General features: G+C 36.8%; 1 protein-coding gene across 1 annotated transcript in view; it reads left to right on the top strand.

Annotated features, from left to right (window-relative positions):
• Positions 1-26,899, top strand: part of LOC126370379 (uncharacterized) — a 380,386-nt gene that overhangs the window by 2,022 nt on the left and 351,465 nt on the right. Inside the window, exons 4-12 of the mRNA XM_050015216.1 lie at positions 437-617; positions 990-1,118; positions 2,134-2,316; positions 3,229-3,451; positions 4,115-4,257; positions 4,769-4,939; positions 5,876-5,999; positions 6,576-6,735; positions 9,712-9,819. Of these exons, the coding sequence (XP_049871173.1) occupies positions 437-617; positions 990-1,118; positions 2,134-2,316; positions 3,229-3,451; positions 4,115-4,257; positions 4,769-4,939; positions 5,876-5,999; positions 6,576-6,735; positions 9,712-9,819 (1,422 nt within the window). The remainder of the gene's footprint in view (positions 1-436; positions 618-989; positions 1,119-2,133; positions 2,317-3,228; positions 3,452-4,114; positions 4,258-4,768; positions 4,940-5,875; positions 6,000-6,575; positions 6,736-9,711; positions 9,820-26,899) is intronic.

The raw sequence follows: 26,899 nt of genomic DNA, 5'->3' as shown, positions 1-26,899 counted from the left end.
TTACATAGTGCTTAAGTAATGTCCATAAGATTCATTAATCCATATTAGGACTTCGTATCAACACTGGCTGCAAGATCTTTTTGACTAAGAACTTGTGACTGCCCTCTCCATTAGGGATTACGGGCGTGAGTTTATGTATGTGTAATGTCTTTCCGAAAGATTATTATCAGAATTTTATTTGAAAAGGTTAGAGTGACTACCTTAACAGACCCCGGACACTTCATACAAAAACTTTGTTTTACACTGACACTACACATTGAAGTTATCGTACACGCGCATCTGTGTGTGTGATGTCTGACGACATTATGATTGAAGACTAAAGTAAGACTAGTGGATACAAAGCTTTCATAGTCAAATTATAACTGAGATAAAAAATATAATTTCAATAGGAAAGTGTAACTTGTTGTAAATCTGTGTTTCTCTTTTTCATTAAAAGGCCGATAGCAGACGTAAGAGCAATATGTTTCACGGACGGAGAGAGAATATTGGGTTTAGGAGACCTCGGGGCGTACGGTATGGGTATCCCTATAGGTAAGCTGTCCCTCTATACGGCGCTTGCGGGTATCAAACCCCACCAGTGCCTTCCCGTAATGCTGGACGTGGGGACTAACAACGAGGTAAGTAAATAACTATGTATATAAATGTATCTATATAAATCCAAACCGAATCAGTGATAGCTCTATTCGGAGAAAGCGTGACTTCCCGGACCCGGGTCCCGGGTTCGAATCCTGGTGGGGACAAATCACTTTGTGATCCCTAATTTGATAAGGACATTACAGTTGATTACCTGATTGTCCAAAAGTAAGATGATAATAAATCTAAGTAATTGGTACGGGGCAGAGAGTTACGTAGTATTGTATTACTCTTTAGTCTATGTCAAAAGTAACTGAGTTTTCTGATCACTTGTGCATTTGCCAAGCCCAATACAGATAACAGTTTTAAGTTTATTTACTTTATGTTTTCGCACTGTCATAAATATACGTTTTCAGGAGTTGCTTGAAGATCCGCTATACATTGGGATTAGACGGAAAAGAGCTAGGGGAAAGGAATATTATGAATTTATCGATGAATTCATGGATGCTTGTGTATGGAGATACGGATCGAATACACTTTTACAGGTAAGACACGTCCTCAACCTCTGAACGTGAATGTTTCTTTGTCATTTGGAAAAAATCTGTTAGATTTAATGAAGCTACTCACTGTCTACCAATTATAAGGTCTATGTTTTAGTAAAACTAATGGAAATAAAATAACACCAGCGAATTTTTAGTATTCAGTAATTCTATTAGGAAGGAAATTCCTAGTAGTTCTACTGGTAAGACTACTAAGAAAAGGGGGAATTAGTTCTACTGGTAAGACTACTAAGAAAAGGGGGAATTAGAGTTTACCTAATGCTCACAGAAGCAGAAGTTTGTACAAAATGTCGTCGTATCGCGGTGGATATATCTATGAATCAGTGCATATCTTTACCTTAGCTTTTTTTCGAACTTGTTGTGCTCCACTGCTGGGAAAAGGCCTTCCTCCTGCTTTTCTATTCCTTTCTGTCCTGAGCAATCTCTCTCCACTCTTTGTCGATAGTGTCTAAGTTATCTCTCTAACGCTTTCTAGGTATTCGCTTTTTAGGTCTGGGTTTAGCTCGAATATTAAGAAGTATAGGTAGATATCTATATGTTGCGTCTGAATGCATTGCATTTAAAGGAGGAAACGCTGAGTACTTTTTTATCTATACCGAAACAAGTATCTATCTTACCGCACGGTATTGTGCAAGTAGTTTATTTTAACATAACATAAGCTCCAGACTATATCCCAATTGGGTCGTGTACTAGGTTCAAGAAATTCAATTACTAAATAAAGACAGACCTAAAACTAACGAAAAACATTTTAATCAAGAAAAACGTAGTACATCCGATATTTTATCACGTTTTTCTATGACGTTTATGAAAACAAATTTCATACAAATTCCATAGTAATTTCGTGTTTTGACGTTTAGTAAAAAGTAAGTGATTTGGCTAGTTGGTACCTAGCCTATTGGGGTAGCAGAGGTACATGCGTCGCAAGATGAGCTAAGTACCCTCATCACATTTATTTTAAATAATGTTACTAATCTAGTAAGATAATCTGGTTTCTTTTCAGTTCGAAGATTTCGCTTTGCCTAACGCAACGCCTTTGCTACATAGGTATCGTGATAGATATTGTACGTTCAATGACGACATACAAGGCACAGCCGGCGTTGCTGTCGCTGGACTGTTGGCAGCAGAAAAAGTAACCAAAAAGAAAATTTCCGAACAGACATTTCTGTTCCTCGGTGCCGGATCCGTAAGTATTTCTTTAACTAAGTACATATACATACTGTTAGACAGAACAGAATCTTCATCTATCGTGTGGGTTGTGAGGTGAATTACCAACCTCATCAACCCTGGTGTCAGGGTTATTATTGAGCCGCCAAAGGCCCCTGACATGGCTCATGTAACGACTACTTTCTTACTTCTGTAAGTAGTAACCGGGATCAACGGCTTATCGCGCCTTCCGAAGCACGGATCATCTTACTTTTTGGACAATCAGGTGATCAGCCTGTAATGTCCTAACCAAACTAGGGAACACAAAGTGATTTTTGTGATATGTCCCCACCGGGATTCGAACCCGGGACCTCCGGATCGTGAGCTCAACGCTCAGCCACTGGGGCACGGAGGTCGTAGAACAGAATCGATCAGCCTAATCTCGACTGAGACATCACTGCCTATGCTAATGAACGTCACAACACTGGCTTATGTACTTTAACAAATCTAATTCGTATCACGCATTGGAGCTATTGTAAAATGTTGTCCATTTTGAAACAAATAACAAATTCTACTGAACATGTCGTTCCGTCTAATGATACCATAATTGGGTTGGCAGAGTCACAAGTAACCGTAGGCAACATGCAGCCACTGTTGATACCAAGTCCTAATATGAATATGAAAAACCTTTTACTAACCCTATCTCCCAAATCAAAATAATATAAGAAAAATGCCTTAGTCATTTATTCAGGAACATGTGTTTGAAATAACTGGAATTAAATTATTGCATAAATATTTAACTAAACATATTAATTATTATTATAAATTTAAGTAGGTACGCTAGGTACTAGGTCTGTCTTTTCTGATTGTCCCTTCGTCGGCGCTCTAGCTCCTTCAGGGTAGTTTTCGACCAAACCCAAGACCAGACAGAGATTGAGTTTTTTGTTAACAGGCAGCTACTGGTATTGCAAATTTATCGGTACTAGCTATGAAAGATAATGGTCTATCCGAGGCAGATGCTAGAAAACGTATACTTATGTTTGATATCGATGGACTTTTGTCTAAATCTCGGTCTGAACCTATACCTGACCATGCTAAAGCGTTTGCCGCGGACTTGCCACCTGAAAAGGACTTTGAAAAAGTAGTGGCCACTGTAAAACCAACCATTCTTATTGGTAAGTTTGTTAACACTTATATACCTACTCAGATTACAGTGACATATCTCTCATCTCTTTCTTACTAACTTGTATACTTTTAGTGCGAAAGAGATATCGCCTCTATCGTCGCTATCGCACTACGCGATTGTACTTTTCACTGTCCTGCTGTCATTTTACTCTTCTAATCATTCTACGTCATACACTCGTTCGTTACGCCCGTGATATACGCTTCATCCAACAAAAGTTTATAGGTGAATCAAATCGAGTGTGTTATTTGAACTTCTCATAGATAGTTAGTCACTCATAGAGCGTGAAAAGGTTACTAGGTAAACGTGAACTACCTTAGACCAATCTTCATTGGTCATCGGTGAGGTCTGCTGTGATTAACCAGCTAAACGCAGAGAGTGCTAGGGCCCCTGCAAGTCGTTGTAGAGGATACATAATCGAAATTTACAGTTTATCGCGGTCGGGTTGTTCTTCGAATACCGGAAGTCTGTATCGTTACCGTGAACGCAAAAATATCCTAGAATGTTTTGTCTTTTATATCCAGTTACTTATGTATGTCGCCAGCTTACGAAAGTTAGTTGTAGTAAAGTTAGATTCTAGAATTTTTTTTGCGTTCACGGTAAATGACGTCGACCACCGGTGTTCGAAGATCGACCCGGTCCCTTATAATTTCAGGGTGCTCTGCAAAGGGTGGTGCATTTACACCGGCTATTTTGAAGATGGTCGCGAGCTACTGCGAGAGGCCGATTATTTTCGCTCTTAGCAATCCGACGTCTCGGGCCGAATGCACAGCGCAACAAGCTTATGATGGAACCGAGGTAGATATGACGTATTTATTGTTATATTTGTTACAAGAACCGGTACTTACCGCTAATGTACGGACGATGACAAGACTGCACCCGTGCACCAGTGGTTGCGCATTGGGCTCACGATCTGGAGTCCCGGGGTCGAATTCGGTACGGGGTGGCCTTTCTGCACGAAGTACAATCTACTAATTAGATACATAGTATCAATTCTGTGTCATTTTAAAAGTTTGCATTTCGGCGTTCCGCCAGGTGCCGTCTGATTGATATACAATTGAGTACCGAATATTGAACATGGACGCCGATTGAGTGGATTTGTATAACCCGACCGCCTTACAAAGAACCACGCGCTAATAGACCATAATATATTACGACGACGTACCTACTTATTTTTGACATTTTTACTAAATTATACACCGCTAAGTTGGCGTCAATTTTTCGACGTATAGGTATTTGTATGTCTCGCTTTATCTACGGTTATTATATATCAATATGGACTTGCTGAACATTTTCTAAACATTTCCAGGGCCGTTGCGTATTTGCATCGGGATCCCCGTTTCCACCAGTCAATTATGGTGGAAAAACATACATTACGGGACAAGGAAACAATTCCTATATATTTCCCGGAATAGCTTTAGGTACTCTAACAGTTAATGCCCATTCTATACCGGAGGAAATGTTTTTAGAGGCAGCGAAGGTACGTAGATAATAAATAATGCTATAATCATAATAATATTAATTATAAACAAAGAAAGAAAGTAAGACACATTTATTACTCCCGGACACCACAGACACAGACAGACAGGTACATTACATTCAGTATAGAAACTACACGGAAATCAATACATAAAAAAAAGAACACCAATTATCTCCTATACTCAAAGGTTGCCTGGATAAGAGCCGTGGTAGCCCAGTTGGTAGAACGCTTGCCTCTCACTTTGAGGTCGCAGTTTCGAATCCAGCACAGGCCTAAACTAATGATTGTCGAATTTGTTTACGAATTCATGTTTGGATAAATTGTGCTCAGCGGTGAAGGAAAATATCGTGAGGAAACCTACATTCCAGGAAACCTACCTGTATAGGGCTGGTTTTCCCTTTGCGGGTTGGAAGGTCAGACGCCTGTCTGACTGCCTAGTCGCTTCTGTAAAAAAACCGGACCTGTCAAATCTTCAGGTTAGGTAAGGGGGCCCTATGAAAACGGGATAGCTAGGGAGATCATGATGACTCAAAGGTTGCCTGGAAGTGAGTGATACGTAGCAAAAAAGACACCTTAGGTAAGAGTACTATAGTACTCTCTTTTGTTTTGTATTTCCTGTGTGTGCAATAAAGTAATTGTTATGTCCTTTTAATCCACGAGCTGCGATTTTTCAAACGACATGGCGGCGCGGCGTCAACCAAAGGGTGATAACAAGTTGAGGTAGTAGTACATCTCAACTGGAGCCGGAGACTCCATCCAAAAATCCCATTCTTACCACGTGTCGCTTATCGTTTGAGTTCGACTTACTCCTTAGCGACAAGTAGGACCCAGAAGGGGTGAGGTAGGCGCTTCATAAGTTGTAAGAATTCACACTAAAAGAACCTCATACTTCTTCTGTTCTTAGAACAATTACAATACATATAAAAATATTTTTAGGCCCTCAAGGATCTAGTGAGTGACGCAGATTTTGCCCTTGGACGAATTTACCCTCCTTTAGCGGATGTAAAGAAGGTGTCTTTACATATCGCAACACACTGTGCTAACGCCGCTTATAAACTTCGTAGGTATTTCTTTAACCATATGTTTAAGAGAAAACACGTCAGTGTGGTCCTGTAGTACGCCGGCTTGCTTCTAAAACGCGGAGCGCCAGTTCGAACCCTGGTACCGGACTTGCACCAATGAGTTATTAATTTACCTTAAGTGCAGTTTTCACTAACACAATGGTCGACCTTAACCGAACCTTACGTTGGTCTAACAGAAAGCTCGATAAAGTGTGGGTACTTACTTGCGATGGATGTATTGAATTAGGGTATGGTCGAAAGCTTATGTTATGTATTTTTAAGATAATTTGAAGTTAACGCGGCATCTCAATAACGCGTGCGTGCGAAGCCAATAAGATGTTTATTTATCGCGTATCCAATAGAAATCGCTTATTTACCGTGTTTCGGGCAGCATGTTACGGGGGTTACCATCTATAATACGACAGCTATGTATCATAATGTAACGGCCCCGGTCCCGACTATCATTTACTTAAGTACGTATGTAGCCGTTACATGAGCCCATTATTTTGACGAATGTAAAATAAGTCACCAAATTATTACCCGTATTTAAGTGTATTTAAGCGTATTTTTTACAGGAGTAGCAACTGTTTATCCACCTCCAAAAGACATGAAGGCATACATTACAAAATCACTGTATGACTTGAAGTACCCTGTGGTATTGCCTCATTTCTACACTCACCCCGACGAATCTCACATTAAGGTGAAGTCTATAAAAGAAACCTACGAAAAGTATTTGTAAGTTTTCCATGTCTACTTATTATGTTTAATTTATGTCTGTTTTACGTAACAGTATAGCACACATCGAAAGAAAGAAGAAAGAAAGAAAGAAAGATACGTTTATTATAAAGTATATTGATAAGCGAATCATCTTTGTCGATCTAGCTGTAAGGTTTTTAATTGTTATGAATCATTTCCGATGTGACCACTTTGTATCGAGCGCTAGTAATACGTCGCTGGGACATAGAATCTAGTTTGTAGCAGCAACTAGATATTGCGTCATCTGTAATGACGAGCAATTTAATAATTTAAATTACGTTTTTGAAGTTATCACAAAAATAATACCACCGCGTAAAAAAATAAATTTGAACGCTTATAATAATACACTTCTCTATTCATTTTCCATAAGAATGGTTTGACCGTTAGGTATGGCTAAATTAATTAATATGAAAGATTTTTTTGGAAAAGCCACAGGTTAAACCGGAAGTACACGTCGTCTGTGGTCAGTGTGCCGTTGGTGTCGCTAGTCATTTATTCCTCTTCCGAAATTGTGACAACAGGCCAACGTCGCGCACTGGCTGGAAACTAGTCGATGTAGGAACCAACTTCATTTTTTCACTTTTTTTCAACCTCAGTTCGTTTTGGTCCGTTTCATACTACAAAATTAGGAAACCTGTTTTTCGGTCCAAACTATACTTATTACGTTTTACGAAAAAAACGATATAGGTTAACATTTGATAACGTCAATTAGGTAATTGCCAACAATATTGGCATGAAAAAAGTTAAAAAAAAATAACATTGCCTTAATAAATTACCTTCTAAACCACAGGAAATCCTTACATGCTATATAATAATTCTGACTTTAAACCGAGTATGGAGATAGTTTGAGTGCTAGGGAAGGACATAGGGTACATTATAGTTTTCAAGAACGAACGTCTACGCGGACGAAGTCGCGGGCGGAAAACTAGTTCTAAAGATAAAGATTTTTATTGAGTATAAATTTAGGTACAGTTATAAATAATGTGGTTTGTGGCTAGTGGTTTAATAAAAGTTATTTTATTACTAGCTTGTGAAATTGTGAAAATAGGTCAACGGCGGTTTTTGTCGCTCGATTTCGCCTATATTTTTCCCGCTACTCGGCACAGGTCTTCTCAACCATCATATGGTCTATAGACGTTGCACTGTGTTGATTTATACCATTAGTATTATAGATATCATGTCTGAACTTACCGCCAACCCAGTTGACAAACTTTTCTACGTACCATCATGAGCATTAATATGTATAGACTTTGGTACCATGTTACATTAACTTTTTTGACAAATTGAACTGTAAGTCTCACTAAATGTCAAATATGTTAGTGCGACAGAGTCCTAAAGTGGGTACATTATATTGCTCATGACTGCACTTATTAAGTTTCGTTTAAGTCTAGATATTAAGCCAAAATCGAATACTTTCTGACTTTGGCTTAATAAAGACTTATTGTGTTACAATAGGTGCTACGATAACGCGTGATGGTATTTGGTCGAAACGAATGTCTTCAAAATTAAATTAATACTTGACTGTTTTTAAACACCTATGTTTAGTGTTTTGAGCCATATTCAGGTATATGGCTCAAAGCCTGTGGTCCGAAACGGAAAAATTCGTAGATAAGCTACACCCTTACCTACTCTAAGATGTTAACTCAACTCTTCCTCTACTCGACTCGGTATTTTGGTATTGTTGACTTTCTTGGTAGCTAATCTATCTGTCTAATACAAAATGGAATTCGAGGTCAAAAAGATAAACGAAGATGACATCAAGAATAAAAACGTGTGCCGGCCGAAATGATAAATACATTTAATATATTAAAGAGAGCAAGGCTTTGACCCCCGCTCCGGGTCTTACTTGGCTCAGAGGTTTTCCGTGGCAATCCAGCGCGGTAACGCTGCTAGTGTCATGTGCACTTTTGGGCCAAGTTTGACACGGACTGGGTTATTTGACGACTTTTTTGTAATATATTAAATACAATTACGTTAAAAACAGGAAAACTTCAGAAAAAAATGTTGGACATTTTTCTTGTCGTAAATTTAATTAACTTTGATAATGACAAATGTTTCTTTATGTTTTTGATCTGGAATTCCATTATATATTTTAGATTTTCGTTTTGCACCTTAATCTTTGAACCACCTTGTATATTCTGTTGCTAACAGTCCCGGATTGTTTCAGGGAAAAGGGGCTTATCTAAGCGTTCAATGCTCGCAACCATGTGGCTTTTTATCAGAATAGTAGTTAAAACTATTTGTATGTCTGGAAAAAATGTAAGCAACTTCAAAATGACTTTCTTTAATAAATGCTATTTTATTATTTTCTATATAACAATCCTGCTTCTATCATAAAACTAGGCAGTTTTATAAGTTGTTAGAAGGACGCCAAGATAGGTATAGTTCATAAAAATCTATTTGACAGCACCAAGAAAATTACTTTGGAGCAAAAGAGGAAGTAGCTAGTACTTGGTGGCGTCGCAAAATCGAATTATATCCAGGGCCGATAAACGCAGCGAATTCTATCTACTTAGAAGTTGAACGGCTATTGGTCGATCGGTTGTCGTGTCGCGAGGGCTGATATTTGTTAGTCTTAATAGTAAAGATTTCTTCCTTCTTGGCGTGTTCAATTACTTGAGTAGGAGAGCAAGTGGAGGATTTGTCATACGCGTTTGATTGCTAGTGACTCCGTGCCCAATGCCCTGCGCAACGCCCGCACCGAGGAAACCTGTGCCCAGTAGCGAGACATAGGAACATTATTTCTATAGGTTATAATATTAAGTTCTTTATTTTCCTCCCTACCCTTATTATTTGTGTAGCATTAGGTCCGTTACGAAATCGCAAAAGGAGCCCTTATTATGCGAATCATAATTTTGGTTATTAATTAACAAAACTATTTATGAGGTTACGGAGTTCAGTTCTAATGCGATGATGTCGCGTCTGATAATTTATAAATTTATCTTTCTTTTTCAGTCCGAATACAGCAAACGGGAAGCCCGTTCAAAAAAGCTCTATATTGAGTGGAAAATGTGAGAGCTTCAATAAAAAAGACGCTTATCTTTTGATGTCTATGGCAGGTAGGTATGTGCAACAATTACCTAAAATTAAAAGTCGTAGTCCTAAAGTCCACTGCATGTGAAAATAAAAAGAACCCTAGCTGACGCGCAGCAACGTAATTTCACGCGAGTGACCACTTCTGCTTGGTCTGTAGTTATGTTTATTGTTACCATGAAAATAAACTGAGAGTCACGTAAGACGTAACTCTTATCAGCTGGTAGCCTGTACAGTGACTTACTAAACGTCAGGTTTGATATCTTCTCTTTTATCTTTTATTAAAGTTTGATATAAAAAAGTAATATTTGAAACAATATTTGGTTGAATAAATGTCGAATCTAATTCTAAAGTACGCGCAACCAGCAACTTTCGTTACCTGCCAACCCAGCAAATGCTCTATTGTGGACTGGTTACTTTACCTATGACAACGGGTGGAACATGCAGTTCAACCGTCTTTCTATTTGCTGTAGGTTTTTTTTTTAAATTATTTACTCACATGTTACATGCCGTAATATCACGCCTATTTCTCTATCGCAAAAATACTTTCCGTAAGTACTTACCTACTTAGGAACTTATTTTTTTAAGTTCTTATTTATTTCTTACAGAAAATAAGAATAATAATATGGAAGATTTTGTAAAGGAGATTGAGAAATCGAGATTTTATTTTGATTGTTGGATGTTTCTAGTGCAGTTTATATTTTATTATTTCATAATAAATCCGCCTAATTAAACGATAGAAAGATGAATTTTAATTGTCATTGATCAATATAAATATACTTACAGACTAGTAAACAAAATGAGTGAATGAGTGAGTGTGTGTGATATGTGTGTGAAAAGTGTGAATACTGAGATGACGAGTGACAGTATTGAATGGTAGAGCAATAAATGTTGTGCCGACACCACCTAGTGTGGGATAAGGGCAGTAGGAGGATGATAACCAGTAAATTGTGTGATTTAATTGGGTATTTGACTGGGTCAAAGATAAATTATAAAATGCTAATCTAGAAATAAAAGCCATTTTACGATGATCAAAAATCAATCTCATTTTACTTTTCGACTTATTTTCGAATTTTATTTATGAATTAAGTAACAATGAGTACGACGTTTGACCGCTTTTATTGATGACTTCACAGGACAGTATTTCCATACAAACTCCAAAGAAAACTTTCGTTTTGACGTTTCGTAAAAAGTCTATTCATAAAATTCGCTATGCAGATAAGTCGCTTTGTAAATCTGTTCTAAAGGGAATCAAATTTTTACATGTTACTGAAGTAACTAGCTACTACATTTGGTGATTTTTTTTTTCTTTTGAAATTAGGATTCTTTTTTGTATTTGTGTATAAACATATACTTCAAAAAGACAATACAAATTCAGATTTGAACAGAGCTGTGAGCTCGAATCTCTTTCGTGTCAGTTTTTTTAGAACTTTTCTCTTCAGGATTTCAAGTCTTTCAACACCATTTTGTATTCACCGAGTGAAGATAGAACGTTAGCAGGGAAGACAGGTGCGACGTGATGTATAGCCGGTTCATGATCGGTGTTAACTCGCTGAAATTCAATTCCATTTTTACACGTAATAATCTTCGCTTTTAATACTCGAGACGTTATAAATCTGAGTGAGGATGTTCTTCTGACTTTGTGAGTGATTTCTTCATGATACATAATTATAGAGCGTGCCAGTTTTATAATATGTTACTATTTATTTATTATAACTTTAGTATAACACGTAAAATGTTATTTTCAATACAAAGAAATAAAAGTCAGAAAAGGATCATAGGCATAGAATAAGGAATAAGTACTACGTATAGAACGGCAACTCTCCGCTCTCCACCAGCGGCTCAGCTAGGTTTACCTCACCCCTCTCCCGCCTCGGTCTTACTTTGGTCTTCAATCGTATCGTAGGCGTCAGACGTCACACTTACAGAGATGCGCGTGTACGATAACGTCAATATGTAGTGTCTGTGTAAAAAGGGGTTTTTTGTATGAAGTGTCCGGGGTATGTCATAGGCTCAGAACAGGCATCAACCTAAACATCGAATAAACGCCGTGTGACAGTCGTCTTAGAGATATGATTTGACAGTCAACAAGCTAAGCTAACAATATAAGCTTTATTTAGCTCTTGCATTTTTAGCACTACACTAGAGTTTATCAGTAGGTACACATCTAGTGTAGAGTTAGGGAAGCAATCGATGTAATTTCGGGTGGCACGCGTCCAGTGTAATCGACACACAGCTGGCCGTCACCGGAGCCGGATATTGTGCCAGTTTGTCGGCCTTGAGTGCCACTGACACGTATGTTCATACCTATACTAGTACACTAACGGCCTCCCTGGTCCAGTAAATGAGCGTTGGGCTCTCGATCCGGAGTTGCCGGGTTCGAGTCCTGGTGGGGGACATATCATAAAAAATTCTTTGTGAGCCATGGTTTGGTTAGGACATTGCAGGCTGTTCACCCAAATTCACACCTGTAATCTAACAACACTAATAACATAATTATTCATCATAACCATGTATCAAGAATTGCGGGGAAAAGAAAAACCGACAAAGTTACTTAGACTAAGAAATCCAGGCGTTGTAATGTATTCTAATCCTTAATCTTTCATTAATTATATCCAAATTAAAAGATGGGGAAAGTTTTGACAGATTATGCGGAGACACCGAACTTTTCTTTCTACTACGTTGACTAGCGTAACTTAAACAATTGTTCTTTGTAAAAAACCCTTATTAAAAACGCTGAATCTTGATTTATGATCAAATAATAATTATTCGTAAGTAATTTATTATTAATAACGATCAAGGCTCGAGTCAGGATCAAGCCTTTAATTTTTGAATTAGGTGTCTAAACTTATCTTAGTTTTTTTTATATTTAACATAAAGTGTACAATATACCTATATAGATATTATTTTGAAACATTAGCAGTAGAACTCAAATGAGTTGAGTGAGTTTGTGATAAATGTCACAAAAGTCTCAATATTTGCGTGATAGCAGAATCTTAAAGAAATACGTTTTAGTTTATCTATTTCATTTTTGATAGGTACCTACATGCTTTTATTTGCACATAATAATACATTTTAAATATACTTAATGAGAGTTTGAAACAATGGACATTCTGCAAATTACGAACGTATGATAATGATAGGATAAGGGAAATCCACTGGGACGAATTAGAATTTAATTGGAATCTAAACCTATATCATAATATTTTAAATATCTGGTTTTCCGCGTGAATTATATGGCCCAATATTAGGTATTTTCTTCTTTTTCTTTTTTAGTTTCGATCGCCATCGACTCGCAAAGAAGAAGGTATTTTCTACAAATTCTTCCGCAAATCCACATCTAAAAATAACATGAAACATATCAGTTTTGATACCATGAAGTTCGTTGGTTACTGCGTCATCATCTCCCTAGCATTATCCGGTTTTTCACAGGGTCCGCTTACCTAACCTGGAGTTTTGAAAGGTCCGGGTTTTTACAGAAGCGATTGCCTGTCTGACCTTCCAACCCGCGAAGGGAAAACCAGCGCAATACAGGTTAGGTCAAAAATGTTCGAAAATCCGTGAAATTTGTTGGTTATGAAGTCCCCAAAAATGTTTTTTTGTTCAGTTTATATCTGCTCTTTAATCTGTAAATATACTTTGGTTTGAATAATAACTAGAGGTATTGTTGCCTTTGGTCGACGGCGTATAGTCGTCCGTCACGATCTTAAGGAATAATTTTCCGCGTTACACTAGTAAATAATCTACAGGGCCCTTCATAAAGATAATCTCGTTCCCAGTTTTCGTGTTGGGAACATAAACCGCAGTCGTGGGCGTGGCAGTGCCGGATATGGGATCGGGCTGGGAAAATAGCGGAATTCAGTAAAAACATTTATTTACTAGTGCTTATGTAAAAAGAGCTTTCTCACCTAACATGTAGGCAGATAAGTCCAGAGTACAAGAGAGAACAATTTGAAAAAAAAAAAACAGTCAGTATCCTTACTATTAAAGAGTTTTTACAACGGGAACATGCCGTTTGGGAACATCACTGATATTTACACTCGATCACTATTACAGAGAGATGTTGTCAAAAGACATGTTTAAATAAGTATTTTTTGTGTCATATGATGTGTAGGTAGATTCTTAACGTTCATAATGATGAACTGTCTATGGGTATAGATAGGTTATAAACATCATAGTACCTAAGCATCTTCATTATGATTTTGGTTGCCTTAATTTTTTTCAATGTAGTTATAAAAGTTGATATTTATTGTAGTATTCCAGTAAACGAGTGTCATGACCGTCATATTCCAGCGCTATCCCATTTTAAACTCGGGGTCGGCTCACTTAACCTGAACATTTGATAGGTCCTATTTTTATGGAAGCGACTAAATAATTAATAATACAACACAACAGCATCAAACCTATGTAGGCAAAGGTGTGTAATACACCTACTCCTCGCCAGCTATGTTCAAGTCCCATGTGTAAGTGGCGAGCCTATTACCATTAACCGGGCATAATTGTATAAACTTTTCGCAGCGGATTTCGTGGCCACGCGTCGGCTGCCGGCCGCTAAAATAATGGCGATGCAAAATAACTTAAAACTAAAGTTCATGACTACGTGCCTAGGTCCGTGCTTCGTGCACAGTAATTATTTCGCACTAATTCTCCCTCTCACGCTATTTCAGACGCAAGTAACTAACAGTTACACTCGCAGTTTAAACCCGCCTTAATAAAGATGTAATCATTTTAATTTGCATTTTGCTGATATGCTTTTAGTGGGGATAAAGCTGTTTTGTCAAGTTAAATTAAGGTCCATTTTATAGATGGGATGGAACGGAATATTTTATCTGTAAAGCGGAAATGTGAGATGAAATTATTCATTTGATAGCCATACCAGCTATCATGTTGGCTAAAGGATAAGGTACAAATCGATATACGATATCCATAGTTCTCCACTCACAAAGATAGTGTGGACATTTGTTTGAAAACATGCTCGCAACTTGAGTAGGTATGAATGAGTTAAATTAATCTTTGCAGAAACTAAAAAAGAAATGGGTCGCTTGTACAAGGCGATTTTCTTATTTGGTCGTATAATCGTTGACAAAGCAATGCAATACTCTTGGGAAGTGCCCAAGTCTAGACAATCGTCTACTGAGAGCACTATAAACCAACGGAAACTTTAAGATCGAGGATCGTTACGCTACGTGGAGACCTAACTTTGAACAGTACATTCTCCTAGTTAAACTCCGTTCGCGTGTTTTAAACACTCTCAATCCTTTGCTGAGCATTTGTTTTTTTTTTTCAAGAATACTTGAAAAAAGATTATTTTTAAAAAGTATGTACTGTCTACATAATATAGTGATATCGTAACAAAAACTTTGAGGGTGATTCAGATCATGATTTTGAGTTGATATCAAGTGAAAATAAATAAAAAGACTAAAATTTTCATGAATTTTCCGAAAATTCATGGTCTGAATACGTGGGTATACGTATTCAGACCATGATTTTGAGTTTATATCAAGGGGGATAATTTAGCACTTTATTTTTAGTTAATATCAAGTGGAATTTTCCATCGCTAAAGTATATAATAGAATATAATAAAAAAAAACATTAATTTTACGACGGAAAATTCCACTTGATATTAACTCAGAATCATGGTCTGAGTCATCCCCCACAAAATTCGTTACGATGTCACTAACACCCTGTATATAATCTAGTCTCAATGAGCCAGTAAATAAAAGGAGAACCAATAGGTACGAGGTGCTCGATACCTACGTATGTAACTTCTATCAAATGTATTAGGCATGCACATTGCACAATCAGCACAACGACTATTTAATCCAGGTATTTATTCCAGATAAATAATGCCACTTTAATACGCGTTCAGGTTTGTAAACATTGGCAGATATTGTAAGACTTAAACCAACATCATCAACAACCCTACATCGTGTTACAAAAATGAAAAAGAAAATAAATTTTAAAGCCTTGACTCATTGAAACTGACCTTCCTTTAATCCACCAGAAGGGTTATTCCGTCGGGGAGTGAAAAAGGGTTTTTAGGTTAATCCAACATGCAGTAGCTTGATGTAGGTTCTACTATCACCCTTTAAGAATGATAATAATGTATTTTTAAACAAAATAGTCACTTAACGCGCAATACATTAAACTGACTTCTGTAATGTCTTTAGTCTGAGCAGATGTTGTTGAAAAAGGATCTTTATGACTCTACTTTGTTTACTGTGTAGTTAAATCCATACTAGTATTATAAATGGGAAAGTGTATGTGTGTCTGTCTGTTTGTTTGTCCGTCGAATTGGCGTGATTTTGTTTAACATAGGCTACTTTTTGTCTTTTTCTAACCCCCCACTTCCCTAAAATGGGGGGTGTGAGTTTGTATGGAGGACTCCGCAATGTTCAAGTTAGAAATCTAAACATTGGTATGCGGATTATTTGTGACTAACAAAAAAATCCGCGAAGCCGCGGGCAAAAGCTAGTACACTTATAGAATGATTAAAAGAAAGAAAGGAAGTCATTATAATTGTAGGAGAGAGGGTGATAAACTCTACACCAACAGCGAACATGCCTAGCAAAAGTTTTGATATTTATTACGTCTGGAAATCGAAAAATAAACATATGTATTACGTAAGGGATTATCGCCGAGGGAATAAGGGGGCTTAGGAACTCGTATCATCTACAAAGTTTTGACAAAGGTCTCTATCCTCGTCACCAGTCATATCGTCTCTAATTTATCTATATACGCATACAGACTTTTCTGTTGGATGGGGAGTAAAGGAAAACTGTTCATCTTCCTTGGAAAAGCGACTAAAGAACAATAGGATAGTTTCCAACTAGTCAAATCAGTTACTTTTTACTAAATGTTAAAACACGAAATTACACGCAGGGGTTTGGATGGCTGATCACCTGATTGTCCGAAAGTAAGATCATCCGTGCTTCGGAAGGCACGTCAAGACATTAGTTCCGGTTATTATTTACTGATGTAGGTACAAAGTCGTTACATGAGTCATGTCAGGGGCATACGGCGGCTCAGTAGTAACCCTGACACCTGGGTTGATGGGGTTGGTAATCCACCTCACAACCCACATGATAGAAGAAGACTACGGAATCAGTATGAAAAAGCAACCTGTGATGTTATAGAAAAAAAAATGTATTCCTATTTGGCGTAATCGTGTATATTTTGTGCAAAGACAAATTACTTACTGCGGTTTGTCTATCCATCTGTAACAAGTTTAGTTTAACTCTCGCTAAGTTCCATTCCAGTCCAAGTCCATTGAAATTAGATTGCCAGGCTTCTGAGTTATAGCTGACTAATATTAAGTTAGCCAACTGTTAGGCGATTCTCATACGACGCCGCGCAACTACGCCGTTGGCTAAATAAATTGGTAAATGATGCCTAACGAAAACCTCCTCGTCGCACGATGTGCGCTACAAAACCCGCGTCGTCTTAGAATCGCCTTAACACTTTCAAGGACAGAACGTCTACGGACGTTTCGATTCCAATGTGTCATGCTACCTTTTATGAACCATCAATGACCCATGGTCTCTATCCGTGAAAGGTTTAAACCATTTAAAATTACATGCAATAAATCATTGAATTATTTTTCTCATAATAAAGTAGATCAGGTGCTAGACTTAAAAATACTAAACAGATAACTAACATTTCCATTTTCGCGATCCTGTGCCGGCCAGTCCCTCTGGCAATCGTCCACGTTGTCGCGTCATTTTTTTCGAGGTGCCTCATGACGGGTACTACGAAGCCTGTATCCGTCATGAGGCACCCAATGAGTGACGGTCCGTGCCTACAGTTTAGGGTGCGTGCGACAAACATTTCCGGCTCAATCTCACGTTAGAAGTGCAGGCCTTTGCGAAGCAGTGGGATCTTGTAGGCTAGATTATATTCGAATTGAACCTAACATAACCTAACTATTTTACTAATAATTTCTTCTTTATTCTTAAAAAACACCCATTATCCTTTGTAGCTGATCACAACTTAGCTATTTATGTAGTTAGGTAGTAGATAAAATGCAGTAAGGCTTTATACCCGAAGCAAGAATCGAGAGCGTAGAGTGGCAAACACGACATTTTATCCTCTTTGGCTAATGATAGGGTAAAAGGATATACTTTGAAGGTACATCCTTTTACCCTATCATTATCCTTATTATATTATTATCTTATCCTTACAAACTGTTACAAATATCTTCTCAAAAATAATTCTGAGGGGCACAAACTTCCTCTATCTATTTGAAGTGGTAAGGAGCATACTCACCATGAGCAAACTAAAAAAATACTTATACAATTTTGGAAAAGTTTTCTTGATTGTTTAAATTTGATACTTGACTGAGTCAAAGATAAATTATGAAATGCTAATCTAGAAATAGAAGCCAGTCTAAGATGATAATAAATCAATCTTATTTTAATATTCCACTTATAGTGGAATTTTATTTATGAATTCAGTAATAATGAGCACGATGTTTGACAGTTTTTATTGATGACTTCACAGGACAGGATTTCCATACAATGTCCAAAGAAAACTTCCGTTTTGACGATTCGTAAATAGTATCTCATTTGACTAGATTGTCAAGTAGCCTATTCTGATGGGCACAAACTTCCTTTATCTATTTGAAGTGGTAAGGAGCATACCATTAGCAAACTAAAAAATACTTATACAATTTTGGAAAAGTTTTCTAGATTGTATAAATTAATTTTGAAGTGGTTTTACCCATGAAGCCACTAGGCGACATTTGTCGAGAATATGTCGAATGACTTTACCAGACTTCACCCGAAATATAAAAAAAGTAAAAAAAAAGTTACTAGACCGAATATTATTTTAATATAAAAACCCCAGTGTTTAACTATGGGGTCTGGAAATCTCGGCCTTAGAATTTATAGTCATGTGATATTATTTAGGGCATCATGGCTACAATAGGTAGTCAGTCAGTTTAGGTACATTAATATTAATTACTTTGTTGTCGGGGTGTCGTGCCGATGGGCCGCAGAGGGGCACTAATGTAAAAAAATAACACGACCTCGGGACCGTTGAAGGCACGCAATCAAACCTGACTGGACGGCCGTTGATTTTCCCATGGGGTTTTTGGATTCCACTGAAGAGTTAGTAAAACCCGTATAACCCAAGCGAATTAAATATACACCTTGCGTCAAGGGCGCTTCGCACTCAAATTCATATTCAAAAATATCTTTATTCAGTAGGTAACATAGTTACACTTTGAATCGTCAATTTTTACATAACAATCGTCTCATCCGCCCAAAAACTACTGCAGCTTCTCACAACCTGTATAGCCGAGGAAAATAAGCTGCAAGAAAAACCTCAGTGGTCCACTGGTCAGGGGTTTCGAAAGTATTAAGAACATCCTATCAAATACCCTTCAATTTATGGGTCCTCATATCAAATTAATACATATTAAAAAAAAACTGTAGTTTAAATAAGAACAATAACTTTATTAAAAATATTTTTATACTTTCTTTTCCACTGTAACTTTTGATGCAAAGAATTCAATTTCACGGAAATCTGGTGACTTTTTTACTAGGTTCTGCGAAGCCCACTTTGGGAATCGATTGTCTAGGTGATTAGTAGAAATTATAGCTTTGAGTAAACATTAATAACTGTCAATACCCTACTGCGAGTCGGTGAGGAAACATGGTTATAATGATGAATGTTCAAGACCTAAGCCAATTTTGAAAAGTTCTATCTTTTGTTGAATAAATAAGTGAACAAAAATAATCGTGTAGGCAAGTACAAGGTTTGTTTCCCTAAATAACTCCGTCCACGAGTCAAAACCACACTCAGGGTTTTGTTATGTTTACATAAACGTATCTATACAGCGAGCTTCGTCCGCAATTAGCCAGCTCGCAGCACCGGGAAATCGCCCAAAACACGGGGTAATTCTTCGTAAGCAACATGCAAACATAAAAGCACACGACTAAGCTGCAACAGAGCCTAAAGCTGTAATTTTATGCAAATTTCCTAAGCCAAAAGCATTTTTTGCTCTGAAATGTATGCTTTTAAAATTCTAGCTATGTATTAACAAGTAAATGCAGTCATTTGTAGTATTTTGTATAGGTATTATTGTATAATGGATTAGCTAAAAAGCATTCCGAGGCAGGTTATATTATTTATTTTGTTTGATTCTTTATTCCATAATTATTTATTATACTGGATCTATCCTTTGAAGGCACTACACAGCGATTTAGATTCTCTTTTTCTTTACTTGTTACTTTAAGTAAGATGACCTTCATTACTTGGCTCAAAGGGAAACATCTCGAGTGCTCAAAAAGCCTACTAATGGTAACAGTACTTCAGTAACTCGCGCACGCTACGCCGGAGCGGTCGTCTACGCCGTAGACACGCTACGAACTGCTACGAGCTACGCAATTCGTGTTTGTAACTTACTTAGTTTGTAACTTCGCAATTGTAAAAAGTAGTTTAAATGTTCTAGTAGTAGTTAAATGTAGTTATAGTTTTTAAGTGTGGTTAAATAAAACAATGTTCAGTGACATTAGGGGAGGCAGTGACTGAATAGTGCACGGTAACCTACTTAATGCTTCGTTATACACCGGAGGTGAGTAATGACTTCTATGTATGAAAAAATCTAATTAAATACACATTTACAAAGTTACCCTTTGGTTTATTTTTCTGTGTATAATTTTAAAATTACATGTTTTTTCGACTTAACTATTAAGTTTCTGTGGAATAAACCTATGTATTTTTTTATTAATAGTGAGTAGAGGAAAATTGTAGAATACTTAGTAGCAATATTGTTGCTTTTTCTTCGTTTTTTCTATTTCATTGTTATATGCGGATATACCGAAAGACACGTCATAGTTACAAATTTGATCTACTCCTGGTGCGAACAGAGCTGAAAGTCGCACAGATGAACTTTTGTTCAAATTTCAATTTCCCTATTGCAAGTATGGGTAGATTAATTATTGTCAATGTCTTAATAGAACTCTATAAGTGCAACTTGTCCTCTAACGTCTTGTAACATAACAACATAAAATAAGCTCACGACTTTATTAAGTAATCAGAAAGTACATCATCGCATGATGAACTAAGTAGCCAAGTTTCATCGACCTTTCTGTTAAGCCAATGTAATAGATGGTGAGTCGTATCGCTATCTATAATGGTCGAGCCAACTGTGTAAGTGAAAATTGCACGTAAGATAAATTAATATATCAGTGGTGCTGATTCTGGTAGACACCAACTTGACAGTTTTAAAACTATCTTTATTTCAGTCTGGTTCTCGTCGTAAGTGATGGACGGGACTATTATTCGAGCTGTCAGACTGAAATAAAATAAACTTTTGCTTAGAATTAGAATAGAATTACAACCATTGGTGGAAGTCCAGTGCAGGGGATAGAATCGGTGCTTCCTTTCTGTGAAGCAAGCCGGTGACACACACGACCACAGTGACTTAATTTACTGACGTCTTGTGGTTTTGTCTTACTCAATAAGGATTTCGGACGAGAGTTATTATGCTTATACACATATATGTATCTGTATAATATATAGGTTTTATACAGTAGTTATACAATAGGGTTTGAATTTGAAAAGGACTTAAGACCTTAAGACTACTTATATAATTACAATTACTACCGTGCTTCGGAAGGCACGTTAAGCTGTTGGTCCCGGTTACTACTTACTGATGTAAGTTAGTAGTCGTTACATGAGCCATGTCAGGGCCCTTCGGCGGCTCAATAGTAATCCTGACACCAGGGTTGATGGGGTTGGTAGTCCACCTCACAACCCACACGATAGAAGAAGATTACAATGACTCATTATGTCATGGTATAAGAAAACCAGGTATGCTCAAAAGTGACAGCTAACATTTCAGGTCGGCCCAGCTGACGTCATACAAAACGGCGTTGCCATTTCGTTAAAAAAAAATACCCACGACCCATGTTTTTAAATTTACTTTGCAAGAAAATTTTGAACTTTTAGTAAAAGATTTACATTAGTCAGTAATTCACTTAATTTTCAATAATAAAATTTGCGTCCTTGGAATGTTGGAGATATCAATGTAATGGTAACACAGTGGTAAAACTTACGTCATTACAGGGCTAGCAATGGCGGCTTGTCATAGGATTGTCATAGGATTGATTACACCTGGTTTTCTTATACCATGCATTATGTTAGACAGAACACAATCCGTTTGGCACTTTTTAAGAGATATCCGTAAAAATGCTACAACATTGCTTTTATAGTATTAATTTCTAGATTATAAAAACTAAACTTTGACATTGTTAATTAGAGTTTTATTATTATTTTATTTTATGATTGATTTGTATTATATAATTCTTATTTAATTGTAGATGCATGTGTAGCACAACAACATAAATTTGAATGCTTACTTGTAAGCTGAAAACACGGACTACTGTATACAATAACATCTGTAAACACTGTTTTCTGGCAAATAGATTATTCTATTCTATTCTAATGCGCAGCTGAAATTGCAGCTGAGAAGATTCTGTGTAAAAAAAGTATTTGATTAATAAAAAAAATGTTAATCCAAAATCAATAAAAGTGACGCATATCATCAAGCAATGTTTATTCTGTTCATGGCATCCAAATGTTTTGGCATATACTTAAATGTAATTCCTTTGAGAATCACATGCATTTGTATTCATAACAAGTAAACCCAATAAGGATCAAAGGCGATGCCTCATGAACGTAATGTCGTTACTTATGTAAATAACTCAATTTATTTTGTATCCTTTTAAAAATATTGATAGATTAGGCGAATTTTCCCGAACCTTTGTAAGAGGAAATGTGTTTTAACTGAAATGGAACGGAAAATGTACTTTTAAATGTATGAGAAAATATGATTTTATATAAATATTACGTAAATGGAAATAATCGAGGCTGCTAACACATGTAAATATTTGCTTAAAAGTATCTACAAACATAAATATGTTCTGGTAAATAAATTATTTCCAATTTTAATTATTTGACGCTTGATGAATCAAATCAAATGCAATCTCGAAGCAAATGGAATTCCATAGTCTCTACGTACCCCGGTATATATGTATACCGGTGTGTGTGTGTGTGTGTGTATATGTAGGTATGTTTAATTTTTTGATACGTAATCCATAATCAAGTAAGCAGAATCACTAGTAATCCAAACACAACTTGCAGCCACCATGAATACGGAATCCTTGAATGGGTTGATGAATAACATGGTGACAAGTGGTCAGCCCATCGCCAATAATTATAATGGTTCATCATTTTAAAAAGGACATAATTCGTTCGTCGGTTTTAACGACTTTTCCTCAAAGATAAGCTGCTGAACGCGTTCTTATTCATATAAGTAAAAAATAAGTAATTATTATTCGTAATCTTAAGATTTAAATACCAACTATGGCTACGTACTACGTATAGAATGGACACTGTCCGCCCCGCACCAATTCGTATCGGTGCTAAGCTAGATTTATCTCACCCCCGCAATACGTCTCACTTTAATGGAGTGCTCGCGGATTGTCTATCTCACTCACGCTTACGCGTTAGGTGTCACACGGTGAGAACGAGATTTTAGTATGCAAGTTATACTATGGTGTATTATGACTTTATCCAACTAGATTATTGCGAGCGTGTGTTGTCTGGTATGACACGGAACTTTCAATGCGAGTCCTACATAATATGAAGGCACGGAACTTCTTTTTTTATCTCTCCCGATGAAATTGTCACTACACTGCGCAGTCACGGACACAACCTCGAACTTTTTCAATTTTGTATGACGCGGCGTGTGCAGTCTGCAAGCGATGAAAAATATCTGCCTGTATTAATTTTTAGACCCGCTATCTCGTATTTCTACCACGAAAACAAATTCTTTGTATAAATTTATATAACGTTAGCTCACGACTCTATCCCAATTGGTCAGGGCAGAGCTACATCCATTCTGGGAGAGCGAATTTATTCGTCTAATAATATTCGTCTTTGTATTCTACGTACCTAATATAAATCTTACTACTTATGCACTACAGTCTAGGTGAAAGAAGCGTAAAACTAAATAATATACTTACGTACTAACATAATTGTCTAGTGACGTGCATAAACAGAAGTATTTATTAATGAATACAAGCTATTGCAAAGCTAGAATCAATTTAATTTTTAACCGACTTCGAAAAATGGAGGCGGTACCGAATTCGTTGAGACGTTTAGAAATAGAAATGTTTTATTGCGACCATGTGTTCGTACAAATTGTGGTGTTATAAAAATACAGAAGTAAGTATTGTAGTATCAACATGGACCCGGTAAGGGCACTGTTTTTTTAAAGTCTTTTTATGAGTCACAAGAAAATATTTAAGGTCAAGTTTTACAAAGAGAAAGTAAAGGCCCGGCTATCCGACCGTTTCAAATTAAATTCCAAAGTTTATTTCCCGAAACAAGTTTCTAATCGTTTTTTAAAGAAAATATTTTTAATTAAGCTCGCATCATTATGTAATTAAAAAACAAAAGGTTAAAAAAACGATGTTTTATATTAAATGTGTACGTTTAATGATTTTATAATTGTTTTTGCTTTACTTCTTAAGGTGGTTTGGCTTGACTAGTATAATATATCATTATCGAAAATTTTTATAGTGTAATTATAAGTGCATGCAGCCAGTTATAAAATTATAATGACTACTTATAATAATACTCCGATTATGATAATTCGTGGCATTTATGTTAATTACGTTACGGTGGCACGAAATGTTCTGAAACGATGGACTTTTTTAAATATGGACTTTATATTTGTAAATAAAAATAATATTTAAATACAATAATATTAATTAAAACTCCAAAATTGTAATAGTCAACAGGCATCGTTTATACATTGTTTTAAGTTTACGCGGTTATTATCATAAAATTAATACACATAATAACGGGTTCGGGTTGGGTTCGGGCGGGTGGATCTACCTACTCCACTCCAATCTCATCAGTAATCCCGTGATCATGGTACTTGCAACAGTGTCGAAATATCGGGAGTCTCATATCCCTTTAAACGCGGCAAGAACCCGTTATTATGTGTTTTAATTAGGCATCGTTTATGTTTTTTATTCTAAACTACCGTTTGACTATTGATCCCCCGACTCGACGTGCATGGAGACACCCGGACACTTTTTCCCTGATGATTTCCCTGGCGTCATCCCATTTTCACAGGATCCGCGACTGCCTGTCTGACCCGCGAAGGGAAAACCAGCCCAATATAAGTTATGTCACATACCTCCGAAACTAATTTCTCGGGAATGCGGGTTTGCTCACGATGTTTTCTTTCACCACTGGGTACGTGGTACGTGTAATCATTACGATCTAAACATGAATTCGAAAATAAATGAAAAAATCTTTGGTTTAGGTACCTGCTGGGATTCGGACCTGCGACTTCGCAGTGAGAGTCAAGCGTTCTTCCAATTGGGCTACCATGGCATTTATAAACACAGCGAGGACACCCCATACAAAAATCTCGTTCCAACTTGTGTCGTCCTGTACGTAGGAGGTGTATATAGTTCGTATTGGTGTGAGGCGGAAAGTGTCCCTTCTACATGTAGTCATAAATATCATATTAAATCGGCATCAACACAAATACTTACTTACCCACAATATTCAGAACACATAATTACGTGTAAGCGCTGTTTTATTCAATGCTTTGATCCCATTTACCAATTACTTTGATTGTTGGAGTTAAACGAGCTTTAACCATAATTAAGCAGGCATTTTTGGTAATATTGCAATCCATGCGTGATGTTGGTAATGATATGCTTCAAAGGCGATGCCTCATGAACGTAATGTCGTTACTTATGTAAATAACTCAATTTATTTTGTATCCTTTTAAAAATATTGATAGATTAGGCGAATTTTCCCGAACCTTTGTAAGAGGAAATGTGTTTTAACTGAAATGGAACGGAAAATGTACTTTTAAATGTATGAGAAAATATGATTTTATATAAATATTACGTAAATGGAAATAATCGAGGCTGCTAACACATGTAAATATTTGCTTAAAAGTATCTACAAACATAAATATGTTCTGGTAAATAAATTATTTCCAATTTTAATTATTTGACGCTTGATGAATCAAATCAAATGCAATCTCGAAGCAAATGGAATTCCATAGTCTCTACGTACCCCGGTATATATGTATACCGGTGTGTGTGTGTGTGTGTGTATATGTAGGTATGTTTAATTTTTTGATACGTAATCCATAATCAAGTAAGCAGAATCACTAGTAATCCAAACACAACTTGCAGCCACCATGAATACGGAATCCTTGAATGGGTTGATGAATAACATGGTGACAAGTGGTCAGCCCATCGCCAATAATTATAATGGTTCATCATTTTAAAAAGGACATAATTCGTTCGTCGGTTTTAACGACTTTTCCTCAAAGATAAGCTGCTGAACGCGTTCTTATTCATATAAGTAAAAAATAAGTAATTATTATTCGTAATCTTAAGATTTAAATACCAACTATGGCTACGTACTACGTATAGAATGGACACTGTCCGCCCCGCACCAATTCGTATCGGTGCTAAGCTAGATTTATCTCACCCCCGCAATACGTCTCACTTTAATGGAGTGCTCGCGGATTGTCTATCTTACTCACGCTTACGCGTTAGGTGTCACACGGTGAGAACGAAATTTTTGTATGCAAGTTATATTGTGGTGTATTATGACTTTATCCAACTAGATTATTGTGAGCGTGTGTTGTCTGGTATGACACGGAACTTTCAATGCGAGTCCTACATAATATGAAGGCACGAAACTTCTTTTTTATCTCTCCCGATGAAATTGTCACTACACTGCGCAGTCACGGACACAACCTCGAACTTTTTCAATTTTGTATGACGCGGCGTGTGCAGTCTGCAAGCGATGAAAAATATCTGCCTGTATTAATTTTTAGACCCGCTATCTCGTATTTCTACCACGAAAACAAATTCTTTGTATAAATTTATATAACGTTAGCTCACGACTCTATCCCAATTGGTCAGGGCAGAGCTACATCCATTCTGGGAGAGCGAATTTATTCGTCTAATAATATTCGTCTTTGTATTCTACGTACCTAATATAAATCTTACTACTTATGCACTACAGTCTAGGTGAAAGAAGCGTAAAACTAAAT

The sequence above is a fragment of the Pectinophora gossypiella genome, chromosome 10, assembly GCF_024362695.1.
Source record: "Pectinophora gossypiella chromosome 10, ilPecGoss1.1, whole genome shotgun sequence".
Taxonomy (NCBI): domain Eukaryota; kingdom Metazoa; phylum Arthropoda; class Insecta; order Lepidoptera; family Gelechiidae; genus Pectinophora; species Pectinophora gossypiella.
The sequence above is the reverse complement of the archived record's forward strand: the minus strand, read 5'-3'. Positions and strand labels throughout refer to the sequence as shown.